At 40.1% G+C, this 26,824-nt stretch overlaps 1 protein-coding gene across 5 annotated transcripts in view; it reads right to left on the bottom strand.

Moving 5' to 3' along the window:
• Window positions 1–4,140: 4,140 nt before the first annotated feature.
• znf407 (zinc finger protein 407) overlaps window positions 4,141–26,824 on the bottom strand; it is a 94,202-nt gene continuing 71,518 nt past the window's right edge. For all 5 annotated transcript variants that reach the window (XM_036556158.1, XM_036556156.1, XM_036556155.1 and 2 more), the window contains one exon: window positions 4,141–6,020. In XM_036556158.1, the coding sequence (XP_036412051.1) occupies window positions 5,143–6,020 (878 nt within the window). In that variant the 3' untranslated portion in view covers window positions 4,141–5,142. The remainder of the gene's footprint in view (window positions 6,021–26,824) is intronic.

Here is a 26,824-nt window from a genome sequence, read left to right on the forward strand (position 1 = left end):
TTCACACTCCCCTCCTTCTGTAACTATCTGTCTATAGCTGTGCAGATGCTGCTGGTGTGTTTTTCTGCAGAGGATTGTGGGTAACTCTGGGAGTTTGACACTTTGCCATTGTCGCTCCAGCTCAGCCTCAACAATACACACACTGACAGCTTATTCACACTTTACACACCCGCAGAGACACCGCCATCATCCTTCAAGGATGTGTGTATGTGTGTGTGTGAGGAATTCCCGGGGTGTTTTTTGGCCTCTCTGATCTGAGCTCTGAGCCATGGCCGGGTGCCTTAGAGGGAAGCAGCAGAGAGGGATCAGTGTGTCCACTGCGTATGTGTGCATGTGAGAGAGAGAGACAGATGGACAATGTGATTCTGTTTGTATGGTCTCTACAGCCCTCGGTATAACTTATACCTGACAAGACCTGACTAATCTCATCATGTCAGGTTCAGATAGAAATATGTTGGCTTACGGATGTGTTCAAAGTGAATTATTTGGCCTACAGTCAGGTTCAGTAAGAATTCTGTCAGACTGGGAAATGCGTATGAACTTTGGGCATAATCAGGTTCAGGCAATTGTGTTGGGTTAAAGTCAGGCTGAGATTTTTGTCTGGTTACAGTCAGGTTCAGGCAGAATTTTGTCAGGCTACATTTGGGTTCAGACAGAATTTTGTTGGGCTCCAGTGGGGTTAAGACAGAATTTTGTCAAGGTACAGTTAAGCTGAGAGAATTCTGTCAGGATACAGTAGGGTAGAGCTACAGCTGGGTTTGGACACAATCTTGTCAGACTGCAGTTGGGTCCAGACAGAAATTTTGTAGGGCCACAGTAAGGTCGAGACAGAATTGTGTTGGGGTACAGTCAGGTTGGGAAAAAAAAAATTGCTAGGCTACCAGTCAGGTTCAGACAGAAATTCACTGGCTACAGTCAGTTCAGAAAGAAGTTTGCCAGACTATATATGGTCTGGGACAGAATTTTGCCAGCCTACATTTGGGTTTACCCAGAATTTTGTCAAGCTGCAGTCAGGATCAGACAGAATTTTCAGGCTATGCTTGGATTCAGAGTTTTTGTCTTCCTACAGTCCTGACAGTAATTTCATCAGGCCATGGTCAGGTTCAGCTACATTTGGGTTTTCACAGGTTTTTGTCAGGCCATGGTTAGGTTTATACAGAAATTTGTTAGGCTACAGTTAGGTTGGGACAGAATTTTGTAGAGCCACGGTTAGATTCAGACAGAATTTTATAGCGCTGCTCAAAAGCTGGGACAATTTTGTCTAGCTACAGTCAGGTTCAAGCAGAAATGCGTCATGGTGCACTTGGGTTTAGAAAGAATAATTTTGTCGGGTCGCAGTCAGGTTGCAGTCAGTTTCAGAATTTTGTCGAGCTATAGTCAGATTCAGATAAATCTGCCTGGCTACAATGGGGTTTTGTCAGGCTACAGCCTGGTTAGTAAAGATTTTTTTTTTCCTTAAGAATTTAAACTGCTTGCTGTTCTTTTGTAAATCCCATGGTCGATTTTGCCCAGTGACCTGTATACTTACTCACAGCTCAGGCATTGTTGGTTCTTTATGTTAACCTAAAGTAGAACACAAAAAATTAGTATTCACATGAAAAAAGAGAACACTATATAACCAAAGATAGAAAAGATGATTTATAGCATTGGCACCATACATTCATATATATGCATCCTCTGTATATTCTTTACATTCTTCTTAAGAAAATTAAGGTAAAATCCAAATGCTTGAGCACAATGAACAACACAAAAGGCCATTTAGATGTCAAAGCTAATTTTATGAACTTTGTTTTTTTTTACAGAGACATAATGAACATCGACTGATTAACATTATATGATATTCCAAATGTAAGAAGACAATTTTCTTTAAATCATGTAGAGGGTTTTTTGAGGCTGTGTATGTAAATATTCTCATATGTTTTGAGTCAAACAGGGTCAGTAAAGTTGGACTAATGTGATATATTTTTGGTCAGTTTTAAGTCATCCCTTATTATGATTCTTCTTGGATTTTTACTTTCATAAGTGACTTTATCCAAATAAACATTTAAAACATTTTAAAATAAATCTGGCTATAGAGGAGCTGGATCTGCATTAAACAACATGGTGCTCCTTGTAAACTTAGTCTAAAATAATGACAAAGTTTTTTATATACCAAATGGCATATATGAAGCTGGTAGAGTAAAGCACAGCCTTCCCAAAAATAGATGAAGTGAAATAAAAGCAAAATTAATATTGCAGACTGAAATGGGTGAAATAATCAAAGAAGTAATTTTTTGGAGAAGAGCTTTTTCCTTTAAGTGCACCATCACTCTATCATTTACACTTTCTCGAGGGATAACCCCATGCACACACACACACTTTTCCATCTCTTATGTGTGCCAGTTTGAAGTCTTGCAGCTGCTTTAGGTCTGAAATTGAATTCTTTGCTGCACTGAGCGTGAAGGTGGAGATGGTAGGGTAAAAAGAACAGTTTTCAGTCTGACCTGTTGGTGACCAAACACTGAGTGATGGCTCTTCCACACGTTTTATTGTGCTTTTTTGTGCTGTTTTGTCCTCTACACTACTCCGCTAACACCGTTCATTGTTTGTTTATATTATTCAGTTTTAGCCTGATTTCTCCTCCTTTTAGCGCTTTAACCAATTGAGATTCTGTGAAATTATTGCACTTAGAAATTAAGTATAATTATCCCGGAAATAATAACACTCTCATTGGATGTTGGTGATGAAAACTGGAAACGGTGTTGACTCTGATAAAAATCATTATTATAACTGTCATTGTAGTATTGAAAGTATGGTGTCAGAATACACATGTTAATATTTTTTTCTATATGGAGTTGAGACAATACATGCTGTGAATCAAATACAGTCAGATTTCATGCTATAAAGTGTGCAATCCTGGGGATGATTTGTATAGTTTTAACACAACGCATGATATTCTTAAAAGATGAAGCTCAAGTTAGCTTCTTATTTGCCAGCTTCTTTTCACTTTTTCCCTTTCACCTTCAATGGTGCAGCAGTTACGCTCTGAAGCATCAGAGGAAAATTTCAATAAGAAGCTACTTTCAGCTTTGTCAACCTTGGATGTTTCATGAGCTAAGCTGTTTGAAATGGTGTGTGGAGAGAGCAAACTTTAGCTGGAAGAAAAGGTATCCTCATATTTATCTCCTCTTTGGGAACAGTTTGGTGTCCATGCTGTGTGCAGTAATGCTTGGCAAAGAGTGGTAGACAGAATAGTGATAGTGTGCTGACACTGTGTGCGTGTCAGATACCTTTGATAATACCCCAGATATTCTAACTCATTTCTGAATACATCACCCAAATATCTCAGTTACAGGAGTGAGAAGAAAACATGAGTTGCAGCAGTTACTTTTCCACACGAATCAAGCAGCCGCCATGTGTCGATTCTGAACGAGTAAAACACTTAACTCCACAGGGATGTTTATAGCTTCCAATTTGCACCTCTAGTTTGTTGTGGAGATTCCTAGATTCTGCAGTTTGCTGGGAGTGATTAAGCCAAGTTAGAAATTCCCTCCTCACACTTGTTTTAGCCAGAACATTTAGGAAAATAAATAAATGGGCAAGTTACATTAGCATTTCTTGCAATCACTCAAATATGGCAATATGCACTGTATCATAAAATGTGTGTATCATTATACCACTAATTGAAAGTAATATATATTTCGATAAGGTTTATTTTGTCCACTCAAATTTTTCCGTATTTCGTAGTTCATGCAGTAATAATAATAAAAGATAAAAAATAATAATAATAATAATACTAATAATAATTATAATAATAACCCTAAACTAATACACCCTAATGACTCTTAAATCTAAACCTAATTAAACAACTCACACAGACATGCACAGAAGTACATGTATTTATTTACGCATTTTGTTATTCTTTTTATTTTTGATCGATTAAACATGTTTCTGTTACTGATTTCTGCTATTCATATTGGATCCCTCAAAACGTATCACAGTGGAAAATTTCAGAAACAAGTTTTTTCAGTGTAATTTTGATGTAATTGAGCTGAAGGTGTTCAGAATTAATTTCAGAGAAATCAGCACTGAAGTGGAGTGAGATTTATATTTAGACAAGAATCAACACAGGAAAATATAGTAGTATTAAGTAAGGGTTTTTATAAGCAGAATGTAAAAAGAAACTGTCTGGTCTGAATTAAAACTTCCCAGACCTACAACCGTCAGCATAATATAGAAAACAACAAGAATCATTTACAACATGGGAGAGATGTCAGCAAACAATCCAAACAGCCACTTCATTATACTATCAATGATCTGCCTAAAATGTGTTCTTCGACAAGTTTTACAGAACTATTATATTTAATTATCCATTTCAACTATTGCAAATCTCTGTGTGCTACAGTAGCTATGAAAGAATGCCTTTGTGGGCAGAGCACGGATAAATAAAAATGGATGATGACAGCCAGAAAAAACATCTTATTTCCTGCAAAAGAATTACATTAATCAGTTAATGAGCTTAAAATTAATTCAAAACCATTGTAAGGGAAGCGTAGCAGTGATGAGTTTCAGTGTGATTTTGAGTGTCTGCTGCTGAACACTGACCATCCATTTGCTCACAACCTGACATTGTCAAATCCTTCAACATGCAAAATGAACCAAACAAAGCAAGAAAATTCCCATCTAAACAAATGTAAAAAAAGAAGCTTACTGAAATATTCAAAAACAAAACAAACATTGCGATGAAGTCTGAAATGCATTTTTTTTCTTGTAGAACACTCTGTGTTAAGAAAAAAAATAAAAAACAAAATACAACATGGCTTTTTTGGACAACTTTTAGCTAAATGATAATGTACCTTCCATTGAGCTGTCATGAACAATTTGGTGTGACATTTTATTTATGAAAAAAATTAATTATTCCATGAAGGGATCTCTGATCATGATGCTACAACATTGCCTCTTAAAAAGATTTAGCTTGTAATAAGGAGAAAAAATCAGTAGACTTGAAAAGGATTTACTACAGCTTTTCAATGGCAGCAGGAGGTTGTTGATCATCCATCATCAGTGCCCAAACCAGCCTTCTCCAGCTCCTGAGTTAGTGTGTGGAGCCAAATGGACTCAGAGAAAAAGGTGGGGGGTACAAGCTCTTTGGGACCCACCCCTTCATTCCTGAGCAGCTTGGTTAAGGCTGATGTGTGAATAGGTTACTGTGCCCTCATTTGGTTGGTTGGTTTCCCCAGACTCCACCCCTTCACTCTGAGCATACACAGCGCCCTCTACTTGCAGGGTGGAGTCATCCAGCTCTGTTACAATATAATGCGTCCCCTCATCGTTTACAATTACCTGTGTAAGCCCCTCCTTCATCATCAACTGGCTGGCGGCAAACTGCAGCACTTCCTGCACCACCCCTTCAGGTGTGTCCTGGTCGCCATGACCAACCACTTGCGTGACAACGTCTACTGACTCTGCTCCCTCACCTTCGACACCTTCTACAACCTCCCCATACACCTGTACTTCCTCATGCCCCTCACCCTGGGCATGGCCCTCTTGCTCTGAGGTGATGATTTCTGTCTCTCCGGTGCTGCCCTGCTGGCCAATCTCTGACACTGCACACAGCAGGGCGTCCAGTGCAGTGGAGGATTCAGACAGCACCTGGCTGACCCCAGCCTGCTCTGGGCTGCTCTGGCCCTCTTCCTGGCCCTCCACCAGCAGGTACTGTGTCGCTCCCTCAGGCAGAGGGGTCCCGGATGGCGCCACCTTGTGGCAGGGTATGACCTGTCCGTCTTCGGTGATGTGCAGCACCTGGGCCACCTGCAGCTGTGTGTGTGTGTGTGTCATGGCGAGCGTGTGCAGTGTGGCAGCAGCCGACTCCTCCAGCTCCTGCTCCATAGCTCCTGCTTCACCATAGCCTTGGATGATGATTACTTGCTGCAGTGCCTCCGAGCCCAGCCGCCCTTCATCCGGTGCAAACGCAGATTCAGTCTCAACATATGATGCCCCCTGACCCTTCAGTCGGCACTCAAATGATTTGGACACAATTCCTGCCACACACAGGGAGAAAGAATCACACATTAAAAAAGTCTGTCAGTAATGAAAAACAGTAAAAAAAAAAATCAAGGAGGACTACCAACATCACTCACTGGAATAACTTACTCATAGATTATATATCAATGGAACAGCCTTGATTAAAAACTTCCTACAATGGTAACCTCCCAAACCCAATTAATTCAACCTGTCCCATGCACTAGACTCAGTTCTCTTAGTTATTCAAACATACACAACCGCTCCACATAATCGCTAGCCTGCTCACAAACACGTGCACACACATGCACATACATGTATACACACACATACACACACAGAACCACACACATCAAAAAAGGCGTTGTAAGTAGTTATCTTCTATAATATAAGATGCCTGTTTAATAAGAAATTAGTCTGAGAGGTCAGGTGGCACAAAGTCAAATGGTGCACCCAGACTGGTAGAGTTTTAATAACTGAAATAGGCAATTAAAGGCTTTGATAACACCAACCATATTTAACAATGTGCACATAGATATAAATGGATACATATATGCAGGTATACAAATGCACATTATGTCCTTTTTAATAAACACCTTATTTGACCCATACATGTATACACTATACAGACAAAAGTATTGGCATAATACTACTAATCATTAAATTCAGGTGTTTCATTCAGTCCCACTGTCACAGGTGTATAAAATAAAGTATCTAGCCATGCAGTCTGCCTTTACAAACATTTATCAAAGAATGGGTCATTCTAAAGAGCACACTGAATTTGAATGTGGTACTGTCATAAGATGCGACTTTTGCAAAAAGTCAGTTTGCGAAATTTCTTCCCACTTAGACATTTCACGATCAAATGTAAGTGGTATTATAGGAATGGTATTATATACTCTGCTGACTCAATAAATGCAGACTTCCGAACCTCCTCTGTCATTAACATTAGCACAAAAACTGTGCACTGGGAGCTTCATTACATGGGCTTCCATGGCCGAGCAGCTGCATGCAAGCCTTACATCACCAAGCATAATGCTAACCATCAGATAGAGTGGTATAAAGCATGCTGCCACTGGACTTCGGAGCGGTGGAAACATATTTTGTGGAGTGATGAATCATGCTTCCCTATCAGGCTGTCTGAAAGACAAGTCTGGGTTTGGCGAATGCCAGGATAATGCTAGCTGCCTGACTACATTGTGCCAACAGTAAAGTTTGGTGGAGGAGGGATAATGCTATGGGGTTTTTCAGGGGCTGGCCTAGGCCCCTTAGTTCCTGTGAAGGGAAATCCTAATGCTTTAGCATACCAAGACATTTTGGACATTTGTATGCTGCCAACTTTGTAGGAACAGTTTGGGGAAGAACCTTTTCTGTTCCAGCATGACATCACTGAACTTGACTGGCACGCACAGAGCCCTGACCTATATATATATACACACACATACATACATACATACATTCATATATATATAAAATACAAATGTATAAAATACGATCCTCTTTCCTAAAAGGAGACACTGTGCAAAATGTAAATAAAAACATAATGCAATGATGTGCAAATGATTTAAACTATATTTAATTGAAAATAGTACAAAGACAACATATCAAATGATGAAACAGAGTTTCTTTTTTTTTAAATGCCCATTTTGAATTTGATGCCAACAACACATTTAAAAAAAGTTGGGACAAGGGCATGTTTATCACTGTGTTCCAACATTTCTTCTTTTAACAACACTCTGTAAGCGTTTGGGAACTGAAGAGACCAGTTGCTGTAGTTTTGAAAGTGAAATGTTTTCGCATTCTTGCTTGAAACAGGATTTCATTTACTTGACAGTTTGGGGTTTCCTTTGTTGTAATTTTTGTTTCATAAGGCCCCAAATGTTCTCAGTGGGTGACAGGTCTGGACTACAGGCAGGCCAGTTTAGCACCTGGACCAGAGGTGTTACCAGGATCTTTGGGTGGGCATTTGAATTATTTGGGTGGGCAACAACAACAATGTTGCTTTTCCTAAGTAGGGTATGTAAACAACGACATAATTTAATGGGGGCGGGCAAAATGAATACAATTACAGTATCCGATTTTTTAGGGGTGCCAAGGCCATTACCTTGTGAAAAAGAAAAAAAGTAATGCAACTCTGTAAAATTTTGACTTAGAATTTATGATGAGCAATGAGCATTTGTATGAACTAGAGAGGAAAACTTGTGAACAAATTTTAGTTTGGATCTTTAGTAGCTACAACAGAACAGAATGCATAGGGTCAGGCAGCAGGGCTGTATGATGAACATCCGTATAATGAACTACTATAGTTCTGCCTAGAATAGAACAATGTCTAGGTTCACTATGATTACCAGATGCAATAAAGCTTTTATTTTTTTACTATTTTGTGGGGGGTTTTTTTTGTTTACTTCTGTGTCTATTGTAAAACATCTAGATTGCAACTGATAGCTAGCTAAGTTAAACATCAATAAAGGTAAAAGAAGACAAAGGTGAGTAAGCTAGATTGGAGACAGTATAAAGAGATGTTCTGTTTACCTACTGAATGCAATTAATCACTCAGGCTGCTTGCTGAATGCCGCGTTTAGGTCTAAGATAATGTTAAATAAAAGATCAAATCATCACATATAACATAGGTTAGTGAAGGGGGGACAGGGGGGAACTAGAACAGTAAAATGCAGCTCAATGCAGTTGTATTGAGACTGATTTGTATATGTATATGTATATATGTATATTTAATATTTATATTATAATTTGTATATGCTACAGACTGACATCCTAACTTCCCTATATGGCAAGTTAGGATGTCAGTCTGTAGCATATACAAATTCCTTTTTTTTATTTTGAACAGCATTTGTTGTGTATTTAGTGTGTTCAGCGATGCCTTTTGCAATTTCTGCAAGTAATCAAAAAACCCACCTCATCCCCCTGATGGTGCCCACTGAGAGCTAGCTCATTTACAGTGAGAAACTGAACAACTTTGCGTAAACATAGTGCCTGTTCTTTTCTGTCTGGGTTTGACCCAGTAGTTGCACGATACTTCCACCTATCTCCGCACAACGCTGATATTCCTGCCATTCAGACATTGCTCTAATGTGAGGAATACAGAGTCTCATTCAAATGCTCTCTTCCAATTACTGTGTCCACGGTTGTGAATATGTCCTCTCGTTCTGAATTGAAAACACCAAATTTGAAACAGGCAAAGCAAAAGCAAGCATCATGTGAGAAAGGTATCATCCTGCACTAAGCTTCTCGCAGTTTGTCCAAATCGGCACCTGGGATAACTACATATAATTGGCCGGGACAGGCTATATTTAAGTCAGGAGCGGACATGGCAGAGCTGGAGGATGGTGTTTCTGAATTTTGTGGAGGATGGAAGTTTGCTGCCGTACATTCTCAGAAAAAAGGCACTAAACTTTCTGGTACATCTCAGTACCTTTAGTCAGGGAACATAACTGTACCATAATCCATTGTAATTATATTTTCTAAGTTGTACTGACTCCACACACACCCCATCTCACCTCCAGGCTTTTTATTTTATTGTTCTGTTTTAAAACATTAGGTTATGAAAAGATGCAAATACATACTTTTCACCTGGAAAAACTTATTTAACTTATTTAAGGTACATGATTGGACCTTAAAGCCACTGTTGTACCTTTGAGGCAACATTTAAATTGTTTGTATATTGATGAATGAAAAATATACCTGCACAGAACCTTTATTTCTAACAGTGTATCACTTTGCTCGGTGTTGGCAGACGTGCTGGGCTCGACAGTGGAGGCAGCATGCACTGGGGTTGAAGGTCACTCTTTTTAATGAACCACCTATCCATGCTGGATGGATAGCTATCTAAATAAAACTAATCGTGCCCCCTTCTGTAAATATAATTTACACCTACTCAATAAGCCAACTCCAGTGAATAGCAACAAATCAGCTATAGCTTGCGTGGAGATGGGTAATCACTAAACCAGTGGCTACCAAGTGATCTGGTAACTTAGAAATACACAGCTTGCAAAACGTGAAGACTCAACTGTGGAACTAAACAAGACTACTGATATAACTTATAAGAACCAGAGAAAAGAATTAACTTATCAAAGGCATTAACTGTTTTACTTGGATTGCTGAGAGCAGCTACACTGGTTTAGCAGTTCACTTCACCATGTCTTTTCTGCATGTGTGAAGAAGTGCTTGGTTTAGCAATAATGTGAAGGAGGAGCTCTGATAAAGCACACCCACACCTTGAAAACGGGCAACAGGAAAGCAGTGCATTTTAGATGTGCAATAACAAAATTATCTATGACACAAAATATATAAACACTCATAAAAATAGCTACAACAGTGATTTTTTTTTTGGGAAGGTTGGATGGGAAGATGATTCCTCTGGGTGTGCAAGGCTTAACTCCTGGTGGGCAACACCCACCCCAGCCCACCCATAGACATGCCCCTGACCTGGACTCTTTTACAATGGAGCCATGCTGTTGTAATGGCCTAGGCAATATCTAAAAATAATTAGCACAATATTTTCCAAATCTGTACAGAAAATACTGCACGCCGGCTGTAATTAGGGATTAGAGGATTGTTCTCTACAGGTTAGAGTTAATTTAGCTGCTCTATTGTAACTTTCAGTCAATTTCGTGGGGTTTATTTTAAATTCCATTCATGTACAGGGGAATCCAGCTAGCATTACAGTGCACAGCAGACAGAAAAAACACAGGCAGTTTCTTAACAAACCTCTCTCCCCCTATCTCTCTCTCTCTGCCTGTCTCTCTGTGTGTGAAATTGACTACTGGTGTGTGAGGCAGCACACTTCTTAAACGTGAACCCCAGTTTCCCAGTGTATTTTCCAAGCTGTTTAACGGTAAAGCAGTCCTCTCTAATTAATATATATATATATATATATATATATATATATATATATATATATATGTGTGTGTGTGTGTGTCTGTGTCTGTGTATATATATACGTAGACACACACACTGCAGCAGTCAGAAATAACTAAAGAGAACATTAAGGAGGTGTGCACTTTAGCCCAGACGGTGTCCGATGCCGTACTACATTCTGGCCGCATCCCAGTTCGACGAGGTGCCAAAATCTACAGCAGGTTACAGTCTCTGAACTGCTGATTGTCCAAGTGGTGCTCAGAAAACAATGTGGGCTTTGTAGATAATTGGTCTATTTTTGAGGGCAAGCCTGGTCTTTTCAGCTGGGACCGTATCCATCCCTTGCAGGAGGATGCTGCTCTCATTTCCTGTAGCATAGCTTGAAGTCTCTTAGATAGCCATCAGTATAGGACAGTCAGTCGCTGACAAACAGGCTAAAACAACCGTCAGCTAGCTGCCTTAGACGCCACATAGGTTTCCGAATATTGAGACTAATATAGCCCTCATCTAAGCGGCCGGGGTGGAGGTATAACAACCTTTTATACAAAAGCTTTAGGCATGAACCAGAAAGCAGATTCTCTTCTCTACAAATTCTCTTCTTCTAAAATTCTACAAATTTTTCTGAATATAAGTAATCGAGGAACAAATAAAAATTAATTTTCACTTACTACAATCTATAACATCCTCCACAGCTAGTAGCTTTATCAAAAAGCTTCCAGATCTATCAGCTTCCATCAGCTGTTCATCTGAAACTACCGAGTGACGTGAACGATTCTGAATCGATCCACAAATGTCAAAAATCTCTAAATATTTAATTTGTAACGTAATGTTGACAGAACGCAAAAGGCGGAACTTGGAAGTGCGGAAGTGCAGCGCCCGGACAGTCTGTGGCGGCACATAACAAAAACACCACTGGATGAGCGAGAAATCCGACCGGCTCCCTCTGCATTAAAAGCCAGGTTAGATCAGGAGTCACAACCCAAATGATAAGAAGAGCCATTTTGTCCTTTCAACAAAAATCAAACCAGCTTGGGAGCCACAACATTTAATGTCCAGTATGTCTCAGTATGTGATAATGTCCTAGTATAGGCTAAATAATACAAACGAAAACGCAGATTTACTTCGCTCTGCTTTAAGCTTCAGCTATAGCCGCTTTCCTCCCATCTCCGCCAGAAAACTTTTCCTCAGAAGTAGATCAGTTAAATGTTTCTCATCGTTCGACTGTTTTCCGAGGCTGAAGTCGCTTCTTATTCTCCAGCTTCTTGTTCGAATTTACCCGTTCCACCTTAAATTCTAACTGAGGCGCCGAATGTAAATGCGGCACCATTTAAGGTGGAACGGGAGAATTCGAAAGAGAAGCGACTTCATCTTCGCAACCGTTTAGTGTTTGACAGTCTCTCGTTGCAGATTTAACGTACCAGGAAACCAACTGCGCTGCTTATAAATGCGAATAACGCATCGCTGCTACGTGACCTGCAGTTCTCAGTCGTTGCGAAACAGGGCTTTCGCGCCATGTTGCACACGACCCGTCTCAAAGACATTTTGCTGACACAGCGATCTCTCTCCCCCTCGTCTCTACAACGAGACCAAAACCGAAGTTATAAAATCACTAAAGAAAACGGGTAGAATAGCTGTAACATGTGCTGCGTGGAGATCCATTACAACTGGATCTTATTTCACCGTAACTGCGCATTTTATCGCAGATGAGTAGCAGCAGCTTCTCGTGCTCCAAACAAGAGCACTGAATGAGAGCCTTCTAGTTCACTTGCGACATCACTTCCATTTGTTTTATTAAAAAAGATATTGGAAGTAAATTCATTATGGATCATTACAAATACTTTGCTTTAAAAGTACCAAGTCACTTTAAATAACAATAACACCGAGTCACTTAGTCACTTTAAAATGTACATTGTCTGTATATTCTGTGTATATTTTGTGTATATTTAATATATTTCAGTTGGTTTTTCTTGTATTTTTATTTTTACTTATTTACTTTCTGTAGAGTGATTAGCTGTGCCTCACCACAAGCATTTCAATGCATAAATGTCCTGACATGTTGTGCAAATAACAGATAAACTTGAAACTTGAACTCGAAACTTGAGCTCACACAGTGAGAAAATGCTACATAGAAAAAAAGATGCATCGATAATCGTTTTATAATCGCATTGCAGTCCTCTGAATCGTAATCGAATCGAATCGTGAGGTGCCTAGAGATTCCCACCCCTAGTAAAGAGTAAAATAATAAGGCAGAAAAAGCTTGCTCCATGGCACAATGATCATACTCGGGCTTTAAAACAGAAAATGGCACCTGACTAAACTAGAATTATTCCAGTCTGCCTTGAAGGATACCCTTATAGACTACAAAAGAGCACTAACTGCAGCACACTCAACCTATCTCTCCTCTCTGATTGAAAATTATAATAATAATAATCGTAGAATATTATTTAGCACAATTTCTAAATTGACGAAGAACCAAACAGCTACTGAACCCCAGATGCCATTTACCTTCAACAAACTGAGCTAGTTAAAATTATTTCCTCCTCAAAATCTTCTACTTGCTTATTAGATCCAATTCCTACAAGTTTACTCAAATAATTTTGCCAGAAATATCCAAGCCTATTCTGTCAACCTAGCAGTAATTAGACTTCTGATTAAGAAACCTAATCTTGATCCCTGTGAGCTATTAAATTATAGACCTATCTAAAATCGTCCCTTTATATCAAAGATTTGGGGGAAAAAGCTGTGGCACAACAAGTTCTTTTTTGCATAGGGACTGTATACATGAAAAATTTCAGTCTGGATTTAGGCCTCATCATAGTACAGAGAGCAGTACAGAGAAGTACATAGTACAGAGACAGCACTAGTGAAAATTGTCAACAATCTTTTCTTATTCTTTAACCAAGGAAATGCATCTTCTAGTTCTGCTTGATCTTGAAGCATTCAATACGATATACCAAACCTGAAGTACAAAACCTGGGTGTGATGTTAGACCAAAAGAGCTTTCTATCATTTGAGAAATATTGCTAAAGTTCCGCCTTTTCTTTGTTACCAGCAGACTTGATTACTGTACTGCTCTTCTTACTGGACTTCCTAAGAAAACAATACATCCCTTACAACTGGTACAAAATGCAGCAGCGCGCATACTAACAAAAACAAAAAAAAGAGATCATATCATTCCCATTTTAAAAGAACTGCACTGGCTACCTGTATCGTTCAGGATAGTTTTTAAAGTTCTGCTTCTAGTTTTTAAGGCTCTTATGACCTAGCACCTGCTTACATCACAGAGTGTCTGTCTGTTTATGTTCCAGCACATAATCTAAGATCTGTACATAGTGGCCTTCTACAAATACCCTCTGTAAAATACAGAAAACATGTAGAGGCCTCTTCCAGTTATGATGCTTCTAAACTGTGGAACTCAATTCCACCTTTTATTAGACAGTCAAGCGCATATTTTTAAAAAGCATCTAAAAATGTATCTCTTTAACTTAGCATTTAATTAAAACTCTATGTCTCATGATATATATCTTTTAATTTGTAATTTCTAACTTTTTTTATAAAACTTATAATTTCTTGTGTAACATTGTTTTATCATCTGCCTGTAAAGAACTTTGAGCTGCCACCGGCATGAAAAGTGCTACGTAAATAAAAAATATTGAGTATAAAATTATTTTAATAAAAATTATTTTAATAATTATTATTTTAATAATTGAGTATAAAATTATTTTATTGACATAAAGCTCTAAATGGCCTTACTCCTCAGCACCTGAGTGAGCTTATTTTTGGATATTTGTAAAGGCTGATATCTGTACCCACATCAAATCCGGCAAAGCAAAGTGTTATGTTCAAAGTAATATGTTTTTATTTGTGCAGACTATTAACTCTCTGACCACCTATTCACTCAAATAGCAGCACTCTTCTTCACTACATTCCAGTCAGAATGAGACTAAGAATATAATCTTTTACTCTGCAGGGTGTCATGGCTGGAACACTGGCCTTCATTCACCAATGTAAGTTTTTCTTAAATTTGTTTTTGAGAAAGGTCCTAAGAAGAAGTCTATGCCAGATTCATGATGTGTTTTTAAACCGCAGAACTGTTTGCACCTTTGTACTCTTCAATGTGCATAGATGCTGTTCTTATCTAAGAACAAAGCACTGGTGAATGTCAGAATCTTTGTAAAAACTGCCTAAGTACCTTTCAGTATTACATGGACCAGATTATAGAAAGGGTTTTCTATATTCATTACAAAGCACACTGTTTTCAGCAGGATGTGAAACATCACTCATTAAAGTGATTTTTTCATGCCCTTTCTTATACTCCTTTTTGAGTGTGTTTCTGATGAGGGTAAATTGGAAATGTTTTTACTGAGAGTCTTCCTAATACACGCATCATTTTCACACGCAGACACATTACACACCTGCCAATCTCAAACACAAATGGAATATGTAATGAGTTGCTCAACAGTTCTGACAATTCAGCAAAGTGTTTGTGCAGTGCAGGATCAACGTTCAGTCATTTGTAAGAACAAAAGTTTTTTCACCACCAGTCAAATTTCATGTTTTGTTGATTTTTGTGCACAATTTCAATTTCTATTTAGTTACTGTGTTTAACATAATTTAAAAAATAAACATAAAATATAAAATGTGCTACAGGCCACATTCTTCCTTTTATCTGTTTCCAATATGTTGAATTCTACAAATAAACACTAACTAAACATTAAAATGTGCAGAAGTGTGTTCTCCGAAGACGATACGTACCTATTTTTCTTAAAATCATCAAAACATGTAATTTGACAAGGGCATCAACACTTTGGATACCACTGTATGTTTGTTGAATGTGTAAGAATGTCTTAGCAATTATTACACCAGTAATTGGTGTAAGTTTTACACCAGTGCTTAGCTTTTATAACACCAGGACTTAGACATTATTACACCAGTATTTAGTGTAACACACTTTGAGACAGTAATTACTCAGTGTTGCTGCGTCCCCAGTTGGGTTGGGTATCCATATGTGTGTGTTTGTGTGTGTGTGTCTGTGTGCTCTAAGCATTGTATCTTCCATCACACACACTTGGCAAATACATTTTATAACAAAGTTTATTTTTATGGGAGGTTGGACCTGCAGATACAGAAATGAGTCAGAATTATTAATGGTTTCTGCTGAGACACACTATAAATCATAATATACACTCTCAGAAAGCACCATACACACACTATCTATTCTCTCTCTCTTGACTCTGACTCTCTGTATCTCTTTCTCCTTTCTCTCTTGTTCTCTCAATCTCTTTCTGTTTCTCTGAGATCAATGTAATTAGACAGAAAAGCAAAAAAATAAATAACTAAAAGAGACCAATATGACTAGGATATGCAATTTTGGAAAATTTATAAATTGGAGTAGACTTACTAATGTCGACAATGTTTTCATTGTTTCATACTAAATATATATGTTTTCATTATTTGATATAACTAGAATGGTTTCCATGTGTGCCAGACAAGGTGAGTTATACAGACGAGAAAACAACTTGGCACCCCAAGCTGAATCAGAGCCTTGAGCTCACTCAACTACAACACAGAACTAACTCTCTGTGTGTCTTCTTTTTTTTGCCGAGTTGAACAACTGCCCATCCTGTGTGGTCTGATGCTGATGCTTCTTCTGCACTATAGCAGTCTGACACACAGTGTCATTAATGCGAGCGACAGAGAGCAGCCTAGCTTAGCCCAACACAAGCTAAGCTAGCATGGCTAATTGTTTTTTTTAGCCTGAGCTTTTATATCTTTTACCCTGTTCTTCAGTGGTCAGGACCCTCACAGAGCAGGTACTATTTGGGTGGTGGATCATTCTCAGCACTGCAGTAACACTGACGTGGTGGTGGCGTGTTAGTGTGTGTTGTGCTGGTACAAGTGGATCAGACATAGCAGTGCTGCTGGAGTTTTTAAACACTGTGTCCACTCACTGTCCACTCTATTAGACACTCCTACCTTGTCAGTCCACCTTGTAGATGTAAAGTCAGAGACGACAGCTCATCTGCTGCTGCACAGTTTATGTTGGCCATCTTCTAGTCCTTCATCAGCGGTCACAGGACGCTGCCCACAGGACGCTGTTGGCTGGATATTTTTGGTTGGTGGACTATTCTCAGTCCAGCAGTGACACTGAGGTGTTTAAAAACTCCAGCATCAGTTATGCCTGATTGGTGTATATTGCCAGGCCTCCTGTGTAGCTGGAGTGGCCTGTTTACCTAGACTTGTAGACGGTCATGGGAAACTAGGCAATGGGGCCAATAGCGCCTGGGCAACTCCTATGCTGAGCAGATGTCACCTGAACCAGGCCAGACCTCTGACACATATGCTGGGGACTCTCGTGATAAGCCCAGCCTAAAAGGAAAGTCGAGTCTGGGAATGCCAGCTGAAGGAAATTAGTGTGCTGTGTTGTGTGTGTGTGTTTTGAAGTATTTTAGGCTGCCTTTTCTTGTGTTTCTCCTTATATGGTTATGTTGTCACGCCTGTTACTTGTCCTGTATACGCTGGGTCTAATCTTGGCATCAGTCCAGCTATAAAAGTGGGACAGTCCATTGTATAGGGGGGCTGGCTGGGTGTCTGGAACCTGCGCGCACAACAAATAAACTTCACCTGCCCAGACAACAGATCGAGTCTCCCGGGTTTGTATTCTATCAAGTGGTGCCGTGACTCGGATTGGGCATCTCATCACTAGGTGAGTGCCCATTTTGAAGCAAACCCTGTAACCAGTAGGATATCCTCCTCTTGTTGACGGAACAGAGGGAAGACCGCGGTAGTGTACCCATAAGCCCATGGCAGGAGAGAAGGCTACCACAGAGAGGGGTGGTAGGGTGGCACCTGATTGGCCTGATGATGTGTCCATTGTCAGACTGGATGAACAGTTATGTGAACATACAGACTCATCTAGTTTGGACAAATACTATCAAAAGAAATTGCCTGTTCATCCAGATAAAATTTGGTCTCTAGATGAGGGGGTAGGTGTAAGAAAGCCCTAGGTTATGCAATACAGAAAGACAGTGGTAAACACATTGCATATGTTGCTAGGCAATTTATGGAGGCTGAGCGAAATCGCTATGAGCAAGAAATAACACGCCTTAATACTAGAATTAATAAGTTGGAGTCAGCGTATAAAAAACTGCAACAAAAGCATCAAACTAAATTGCAGGAGGAAAAAGTAAAGTCAAATCAGTCTGTAGTCCCCTGTAACCCAACACCAACAACTGGTAGTCCAAAATTATATCCAGATTTGAGGGCAGAACTTTCTACTGATTGTCAGGATAGTGAGTCGGGATCAGATTCCGATAATCATGAACCATCTCAATTGCAGTGTGCTCTGCTGGTAAGGACGGTTACGCATTTAGCCACAGGGGGAGTATGTGTAAAAGACCAGCATATACCCCTTAGTCCAGAACAGCTTGATAAACTAAGCAAGGATTTTAAACATCCTCGGGTTATGGGTACTGTTCCTTTCATCAGTATGTTGCGTCACAAAAGACGATTATATAATCTGCATCCATTGGATGAGGTGTTAATTTTATCCCAACATATTGCTGAAAGGGAGGTCCAAGAATTGCATGATGAACTAGTTGTGGATGAAACCTCTACTATAGATGAGCACAGGAAAGTAATTGAGGCTTTTATTAAAGAGCATGGGTCAGATGTTACATCCTGGCCTACCATAGCTGAATGCAAACAAGGAAAAGGTGAATCTGTACCTGCTTACACTGCTCGATTTCGTGAATGTTTCCTGGCCCATTCTGGTTTGACAGAATATCGGGATGATACTTTGGACAGAATTACAGGTCCTAGTCCATTACATCAATGTTGGTTTGATGGCTTGAGTGACAAAATTAAACAACAGTTGCCCATTGCATACAGAGACTGGAAAGTCAGGAATTTTAGGGACCTTGTGACCTTAACGTCAGATTTAGAATGTGACCTTTCTAAGTCCCATAAAGTGCATGTTATTCAAACTATACCAGGGCAACAGGTCAGTGCTAAACAAGGAAATGTTGTAGCACAATCTAACGGACATAGGGGCCATTGTTGTTATTGTGGGGCAATAGGACACTGGCAGAAAGTTTGCAGAAAAAAGAAGCGTGATCAGGACCATAAATCTTCTAATTATAACAAGGGCCAAGGTAAGGCTGTTGCTCTTTCTCCTGAACAAGCAGGTGCCATCCTAAAATATGTACAACAGCATACCATACAGCCACAGCTCCTCCAGCAGGATCTTTAAACTAATAGACGTTGTGCAACGCAATTTGGGCGCTTGGTCGAATGTTAATCCGTATGATAATCGTTTGTTTGTAACATTGACCGTGTGTGGCACAGACATTGATTTTTTTGTTTGATACAGGCGCCCAAATATCTGTCTTACCTTCAACACTGGCACAGTCATTACACATACCTTTGTCAAAAGAAGGAAGCTTAGCTTCTGGAGTTACAGGTCAGACTCAGTTGCACTTGTCTGAACCATTAGAGATACACTGTGGTCCACATACATTGTCAGTGCCTTTGTGGGTGGGACAGATATCCACATCTCCTATTTTAGGTATGAAAATAATTACTCAGTTTGCATCTAAGCTCACAATCTCACCGAATTCTGTGACATGGTTATTAGCTACCATTAGTTTGTCTACCATTAAAGAACACCCTATCTGGTCCAAATCTCCCACAGATTGTGGTTTGCTAAAGGTTGAATCTGTCAAACTGGCTGGTACTCCTCCCCCGAATACCAAGCAGTATCCAATTAATGATGCAGCATTGGCAGCTATCCTATAGTGGAGGATTTGGTTAGACAAGGTGTATTGTGTCCAACCCAAAGTCCCAGCAACTCACTGGTATGGCCGGTTCCTAAAGGGGATTCATTTCGTCTGGTTGTAGATTATCGTGAAGCTAACAAATGCATAACAAAAATTGCACCTATGGTAGCTGATCCGTCCACTATTTTTAATGGATTGCGTCCAGTACATTGTATTTTCTCTGTAATTGATATGGCAAATGGATTTTGGTCTGAACCTTTATATGAAGATTATCAACCATGGCTAGCTTTTACTGTAGGTTCCCAACAATACCAGTGGACAAGATTGCCACAAGGCCTTCATAATTCACCTACTATTTATCATCAAGCCCTGCGTAGACAGTTAGCATCATCTGATGCTCCAACAATGACTAGTACGGTTCTACAATATATAGATGATATTTTGATAGCTTCCTCAAATGCAGAGGAACATGAACATGACTTGCTAGCTTTGTTAGATTACCTACATTCGGTAGGACACAAAGCCTCTTTTAAAAAGGCCCAGATTAACCAATCCTCTGTTCAGTATTTGGGGCAGCTGGTGTCGCAGGCTCAGAGGTCAATCTTGCCTGACCGGTGTGCCGCGGTACGTTTCACCTAGTACAGCTACGCTCTTTTCTGGGATTGTGCAATTACTGTCGGCCTTGGACTGAAGATTATACAAAAACGGCTCAAACGCTATACGATCTAACCAAAACAGAAAATCAGAAGCCTGAGTTTCAGCTAAATGATGATCAGTTACAAGCGTTCCATTCCCTTAAAACTGCTCTATGCAAGGCCCCAGCACTAGGCTTAGTGAACATGGACCTACCATTCACCCTGTATGTTTCAGAGTCACTAGGATTTGTGTCTAGCTGTTTAACCCAAAGTCATTGAGAGAGAGAGAGAGAGAGAGAGAGGCCGGTGTTTTATTACTCAGCTAAAATAGACACGGTAGCACTAGGAATGTCACCTTGCCTGAGAGCAATCCAGGCAACTTATCTGTCTGTTTTAGCTGTTGCTCCAATTGTTTTGGATCAGATTCTTACTGTTAAATGTCCACACTCAGTTTCCTCTTTGCTTAAATGGCAGGATTGTTTCAGTGACAGCACAAAGGTGGGGTAACTGGCTTGCAGTCTTAACTGCCCCTAATATAGTGATCAAAAGGGCACCTGTGAATGCTATTTCAGATCATTTGGTGGAACTGGAGTATGACTCAGATGATCATGACTGTGAAACTCTGGTGTCTAGTGCGGTGCAGAGCATGTATGCTGAAGAACTGGTAGCACTAACTCGTGCCTGTGTGCTTGCTGAAGGTTTAAAAGCAAATGTATTTGTCGATTCGAAGTATGTCCATGGCATATGCCATGATTTTGGCTTGTTATGGAAGCAGAGACATTTTTTGACAGCAAATGGAACCCCAGTGAAAAATGCTCAGCAGGTGGCAGAACTAATGGAAGCGCTCGCACTTCCAAAACAGGTTGCTATTATTAAAATAAAAGCCCATTCTTCTGCCACATCTGCTGAACACCAAGGCAACTGTTTAGCTGATAATGCAGCAAAAAGGGCTTGTCTTTTGCCTACTGAATATATCCTGTCACCCTGTGAACAACCTGTTGTTAAAAATTTGGCTGATCCACTTGCTTTATACCAGCAGGCCCTGGGTTTGGAAGTTTGGACTTGGGTTGAGCGAGGTGCAGCTCTTTGCGATGGTATCTGGGTAAAGGGGGGTAAATATGTGGCTCCTGATGCCATGCTTCCCTTTTTTGGTGGCTACCATACATAGCCTAGGTCACCCTGGAGTAACCCAGATGGTACACCGCTTCAACCAAGTATGGTGGAATCCTAAATTCCGCAAGTATGCAGAGAGTCATTGTCTAGCTTGCACCACCTGTCTTAAGGCAAACCCAAGACTTGCAGTCTCCCTCCCCTACCAAACTGTAACACCACCAAGTGGCCCGTTTCAAGAATTGCAGGTAGATTCCATCACTTTGCCAAGATGCCAGGGAAAACAGGACTATTTGATAATAATTTGCAGGTTCTCAAGGTGGATTGAGGGATATGCCACTACTAAAGGCACCGCCCTGCATACCGCTGAATGTCTGGTGAAAGATTTTATCCCAAGGTGGGGTCTCCCAAGGGTCACTGAGAGTGATCAAGGAACTCACTTTACTGGGAAGGTTTGTCAAGAAGTAGCAAGGTTGTTGGAGATAAAGTGGCATCTCCACTGTCCCTATCGACCTCAAGCATCAGGTCAGGTCGAAAGAATGAACAGAACTTTAAAGTCCAGACTGACCAAGTTACATCATGAAGGGGTTTCATGGGTGAAAGCTTTACCAGCTGTACTTTGCAGCATCAGAGCTTCAACTAACAGAAGTACCCGGCTGTCACCATATGAGATTATTACTGGTCATCCTATGTCGCTTCCAGGAACTATTGATTTAAGAGCGGCAGACATACATGTTATGTCTGATAGTTTGCTGCAATACTGCCAGACATTATCTGAGGCTGTTGCCGCTGCTCAGAAACAAGTGTTGGATGCATGGAAAGAACCCACAAAGGGGGGTCATCCTATCATTGCAGGTATGTGGGTAATGGTTAAGGTGCATAACACTCAGCCATTAGGGCCAAAGTGGGAAGGTCCATATCAGGTCCTCCTTACTACACCCTCTGCTCTAAAATGCCAAGGAAACGCAAAATGGATACATGTGAGCTATACCATGGTGGTGCCACCACCTGATGGTGATGGCTAGTTTAGGGATAAAATGGGTGACTCTGGTTGGGAGATGCTCTGAGGAGGAACTATGATGTTTAGGTCATGGGGGTCAACCTCAGGAGTGAAGATCTTCCTAATTCCCCTTTGCGGCTAGCGCTCCCCTACTCCCATCAGAGGCCAGGACCCAGTTTAGGTAGGGAAAGAAGGTATCCATTACAAGGGCTAAACCAAACCTTTACACAAGGGCATACGACATGGGTTGTGTACTAAGAATATGATGCTGCCGCTGTGTCTGTCTGTTTTGTTTCCAGGATATACCCAGAGCAGGCCGGAGACTGTGACGAAGGAACAGGACATCAGACGGGTTCCTGAATGGTGGTCGACGAACTGACATCAAAGCCTATCTAGGTCCCCTGACGCTGCCCTGTGAGCTGTGTGGACACATCAACACTTTCTCTCTATATTTTGGAAGAGAAGACGGCTACCACGATGACAAGCTGCAAAATAAAAAGACTTTTATAACAAAAAGGGAATAAAGAAGAATGAAATCTGTGGTTTTCATAAACATCCTGACAATAGCTTTTGCAGGCATGATGGAGGATGTTTGTGACCACAACATGGTCTGTGCTCAGGCCATCCTGTGGGCACAAAATCATACCTTAGGAGGTGATGGGTGTTTTGTTTGTCATGCCTTGCATCACCGCTATTATGTGATTCCAATGTCTAACATTTCTGCGCAAGCTTTATGTACAGACCATTCTGCATCTGAATCCATGAGAATAATAGCACAAATGATGGTAGATGGTATAAGTGAAGATAACTGGCCATTGCCTATTGTTAGATGTCTCAGGTCAAATAGAGCTGCCTGTTACAATCCTAATGCTGATAGCGCCTGGATTGTTGGCTGGCAGTATACTGTTAGAGTTGATAGTACTAATTGCAACTTTATGGTTTATCCAAATTTAACTATAGCGCGTGATTATCGGGATAAATCTAGCTGGAATTATGGAATAGCAGATCCCATTCCTGTGAGGGCTTCCTAAGGCTGGGTATGTATTGACAAACCTTGTTATCCAGAGGACACTTATCTTGGTAACAGTACATGTTCCGTTTCAATCTCTGCCTTCTCTATGAATGGCACATTTTGGTGTAAACATTCTACCACCACAAATACCAACCCATGCGGTATTTGGATGAAGGAACCACTCCCTTTGGGTTTCTACTGGGTTTGTGGAAACAAGGCTTATCCATCACTCCCATCTGATTCATGGTGCGGTTCCTGTTACATGGCTGTAGTCATGCCTCCTATTACGGTCCATACCGACCCATGGACCACATTACAATCTCATGGACTTTTACTTTGTATGAAAAGAGAACTTGGCGTTACCCTAACCGGTAAACAAACATGGAATGGTCACATTATAAAAGACCCCTGGTCTAGTATAGCGCAGACAGTAGGGTGGGGAATATTTCCATTTGGAGGTGTTGTAGATGCCTTACAGAAGATAAATTATTTGGCTTATTCCACACAGAAACTAGCTAATGAGACTAGTGAAGCTCTCCGCTTAGTAAACGATGAACTCGTGCGTTACGAGAAGTAGTGCTGGAGGATAGGAAGGTTTTAGACTTGCTGACCTTAGAAAAAGGAGGCGTATGTCACATTCTCAATACCTCTTGCTGTATCTATGTCCAAGAATAACTATGAAAATATTCATAAATACGTAGCAGACCTTCATAGACTCATTCCAAATCCTGCTCCGGAGGGATCGCTTGATAAGATCTTTAACTGGGTTGGCAACATTTTTGGAGGTATATTTTCTGGAATCTTACAGCAACTGCTCTGTTATGAAGTCCCTTTGTAGCACCAGTAATAGTTGCTATTGTTATTTATTTTTGCCTCAAATTTCTCTGGTGCTTAATGACTAAACTCCACCGGCATAGGCGTTCCCTATAACCATGGAACCACTTCATTTCCCCAATTTGCCTGTATGCGGACTGAAGGAAAAGAGACTCGTCTTTAGGACGTGAAGAAAGAGGGAAATACTGGCCATATTTCTCTGGAAGAGAAAAGGATAGATTGATTAAGCTTGCGAGAACATACCTTTTGTAGTATGTTCTAAGGGGGGAATGAAGGAAATTAGTGTGCTGTGTTGTGTGTGTGTGTTTTGAAGTTGTATTTTAGGCTGCCTATTCTTGTGTTTCTCCTTATATGGTCATGTTGTCACACCTGTTACTTGTCCTGTATACGCTGGGTCTAATCTTGGCATCAGTCCAGCTATAAAAGTGGGACAGTCCATTGTATAGGGGGGCTGGCTGGGTGTCTGGAACCTGCGCGCGCAACAAATAAACTTCACCTGTCCAGACAACAGATTGAGTCTTCAGGGTTGGGATTCTATCACAGCGGAAATGGCATGGATCCCTACCACCACCTCAGCCTGAACTAACCACCAGCAACAGAAGTAATGGGCTCTTTCTCCTCCCCTGCTCCTCCCTCACCCAACGTTTTAGTAATTGTTGACTAATGCCGGCCAAATGACTTTTCAAGTGATTTCACTGTCGCAGACAATTTTCCAATGTCGGAATAAAATCATGAGGGTCTTGCTAGTTGCGTCGTGCTCGTGTCATCTTGATCGTTTTAACAAATGAGAGCGTGAAGGCAAGCTAGCTATCCTGAGCTATTGGAATATTATTCAGATTGTAGACTGCATTAAAGACAATGTGGCTAATTTTGGTGAGTTCCCCAGTATAAAGTGGTTTAATTTTCTTGTATTTTTATTGTTACTTTGTTTACTTTCTGTAGAGTGATTACTTGAGCCTCAAGCATTTCAATGCATGAATGTCCTGACATGTTGTGCAAATGACAAATAAACTTGAAACTTGAAACTGAAGGGGGCTTAAAAACATTCATCACTGCCCAGTACACTGGCAAGAGATGACCAAAATAGTTTTCATTTTTAAGATGATGGATGATGGAAAAGATGCTGTTTTCTCTGCTGTTCTACAACGGTCACTGCTGTTTAAACAGACAGAAATCTATTCAGGGTTGCCAGATTGGGCAAAATCCTTATGCAGTTTGCAATTTATTTTGAAAAATAATTGTTTATCAGTGATGTTTATTCATTACCTAGTTTCATTGAACCTAAATAAATGAGTGATTCTCATCAAAGTAATTTGAATTTAGGTTAAATAAAACTAGTTCAGTTGCTTGTTACCACATTAATTATTAGGTTAAAATGACAAGCAATTTTTTACAGTGTACTACTACTACTAGTAACAATAATATATTCCAAAAATATTTACATGTAAAAAGCTAATTATCTGAGCAGTACGCATTTACTCAGAAAAACACTACTTAATTGATATATTAATATGATACATTATTATATTAACATACTGAAATAATAAGTAGTGATTTTATGTATGCAAATGTGTTTGTATAACAATTTCCACACCTCTCTTCATGGCAGCCCAGTATTATTTGTGGCCACATTCAACGCCTGGTTTGGCTAATAAAAAAAAAACAGTATGTTAACTCAGGTCACAGAATTTAACAATTCAATGCGATGGTTGGTGGCATCAGGGAGAAATCTGGAACCAAACTTTGTTCTTTAAATTTGCTTACTAAATTTCAACTTTTGACATACTTTTTGGAAAACAAGAAATTATTGTTACTTGTTTCTGTATTTAGGTTTATTTGCATTTATTCTACTGATTATTCTAATGATGTTCACAAGCAAAACCCCAGTTACTGCCAAGATAAATAGCTTTAAGTAATGTCCAAGTGCCTAAGGCTTTTGCACAGTACTGTATCTTCTGTGAACCATACAGGAGTCGCAGTTCTTTATACACTTTATACAGCAGATAAGTGTGTGTGTGTGTTTGTGTGTTGTGTGTGTGTATGTAGCAGTGAATGCAGAGCCTGTCTCAGTACAGACCTTTAAACCTGAGAGCTGTCAATCAGACTGATTGACACCCAGCACCAGGGAAACAGCGATGAATTAGGTTTCTAGATAAGAACATCAGCACCAAACCAATACACACACAGCACATTTCCATAGGCCACTTGAGTGCTGTCAGTCAGTCAGAGTGGCAGCTCACACAGCTCTTGGATGGGAGACATAAATCACACTGGATACTGAGAGAAAATAAATCTGATGATGGAAACGATCAGAATGTCAGGTTTGGTGTTGTGGAATCTGCTGGCAGACAAGATTACCACTCTTACACACACACATTCACACTCACACACACAGCCTCAAGATTGACTCCCTCATAATCACCGTAAAGCAAAAATGAAAGCATCTTCTCAAAATGTCATGAAATAGTAATCAAGTCTATTGTTGTCATTTTAGAGGAACTGTGTTAACTGCCCTATTAATTCAAGCACAACATTTACCACAAGATTTTTATGGCATGAAAAGTCTAGAATATATCACAAT

The sequence above is a fragment of the Colossoma macropomum genome, unplaced genomic scaffold (assembly GCF_904425465.1).
Source record: "Colossoma macropomum unplaced genomic scaffold, Colossoma_macropomum, whole genome shotgun sequence".
In the NCBI taxonomy this organism is placed as follows: domain Eukaryota; kingdom Metazoa; phylum Chordata; class Actinopteri; order Characiformes; family Serrasalmidae; genus Colossoma; species Colossoma macropomum.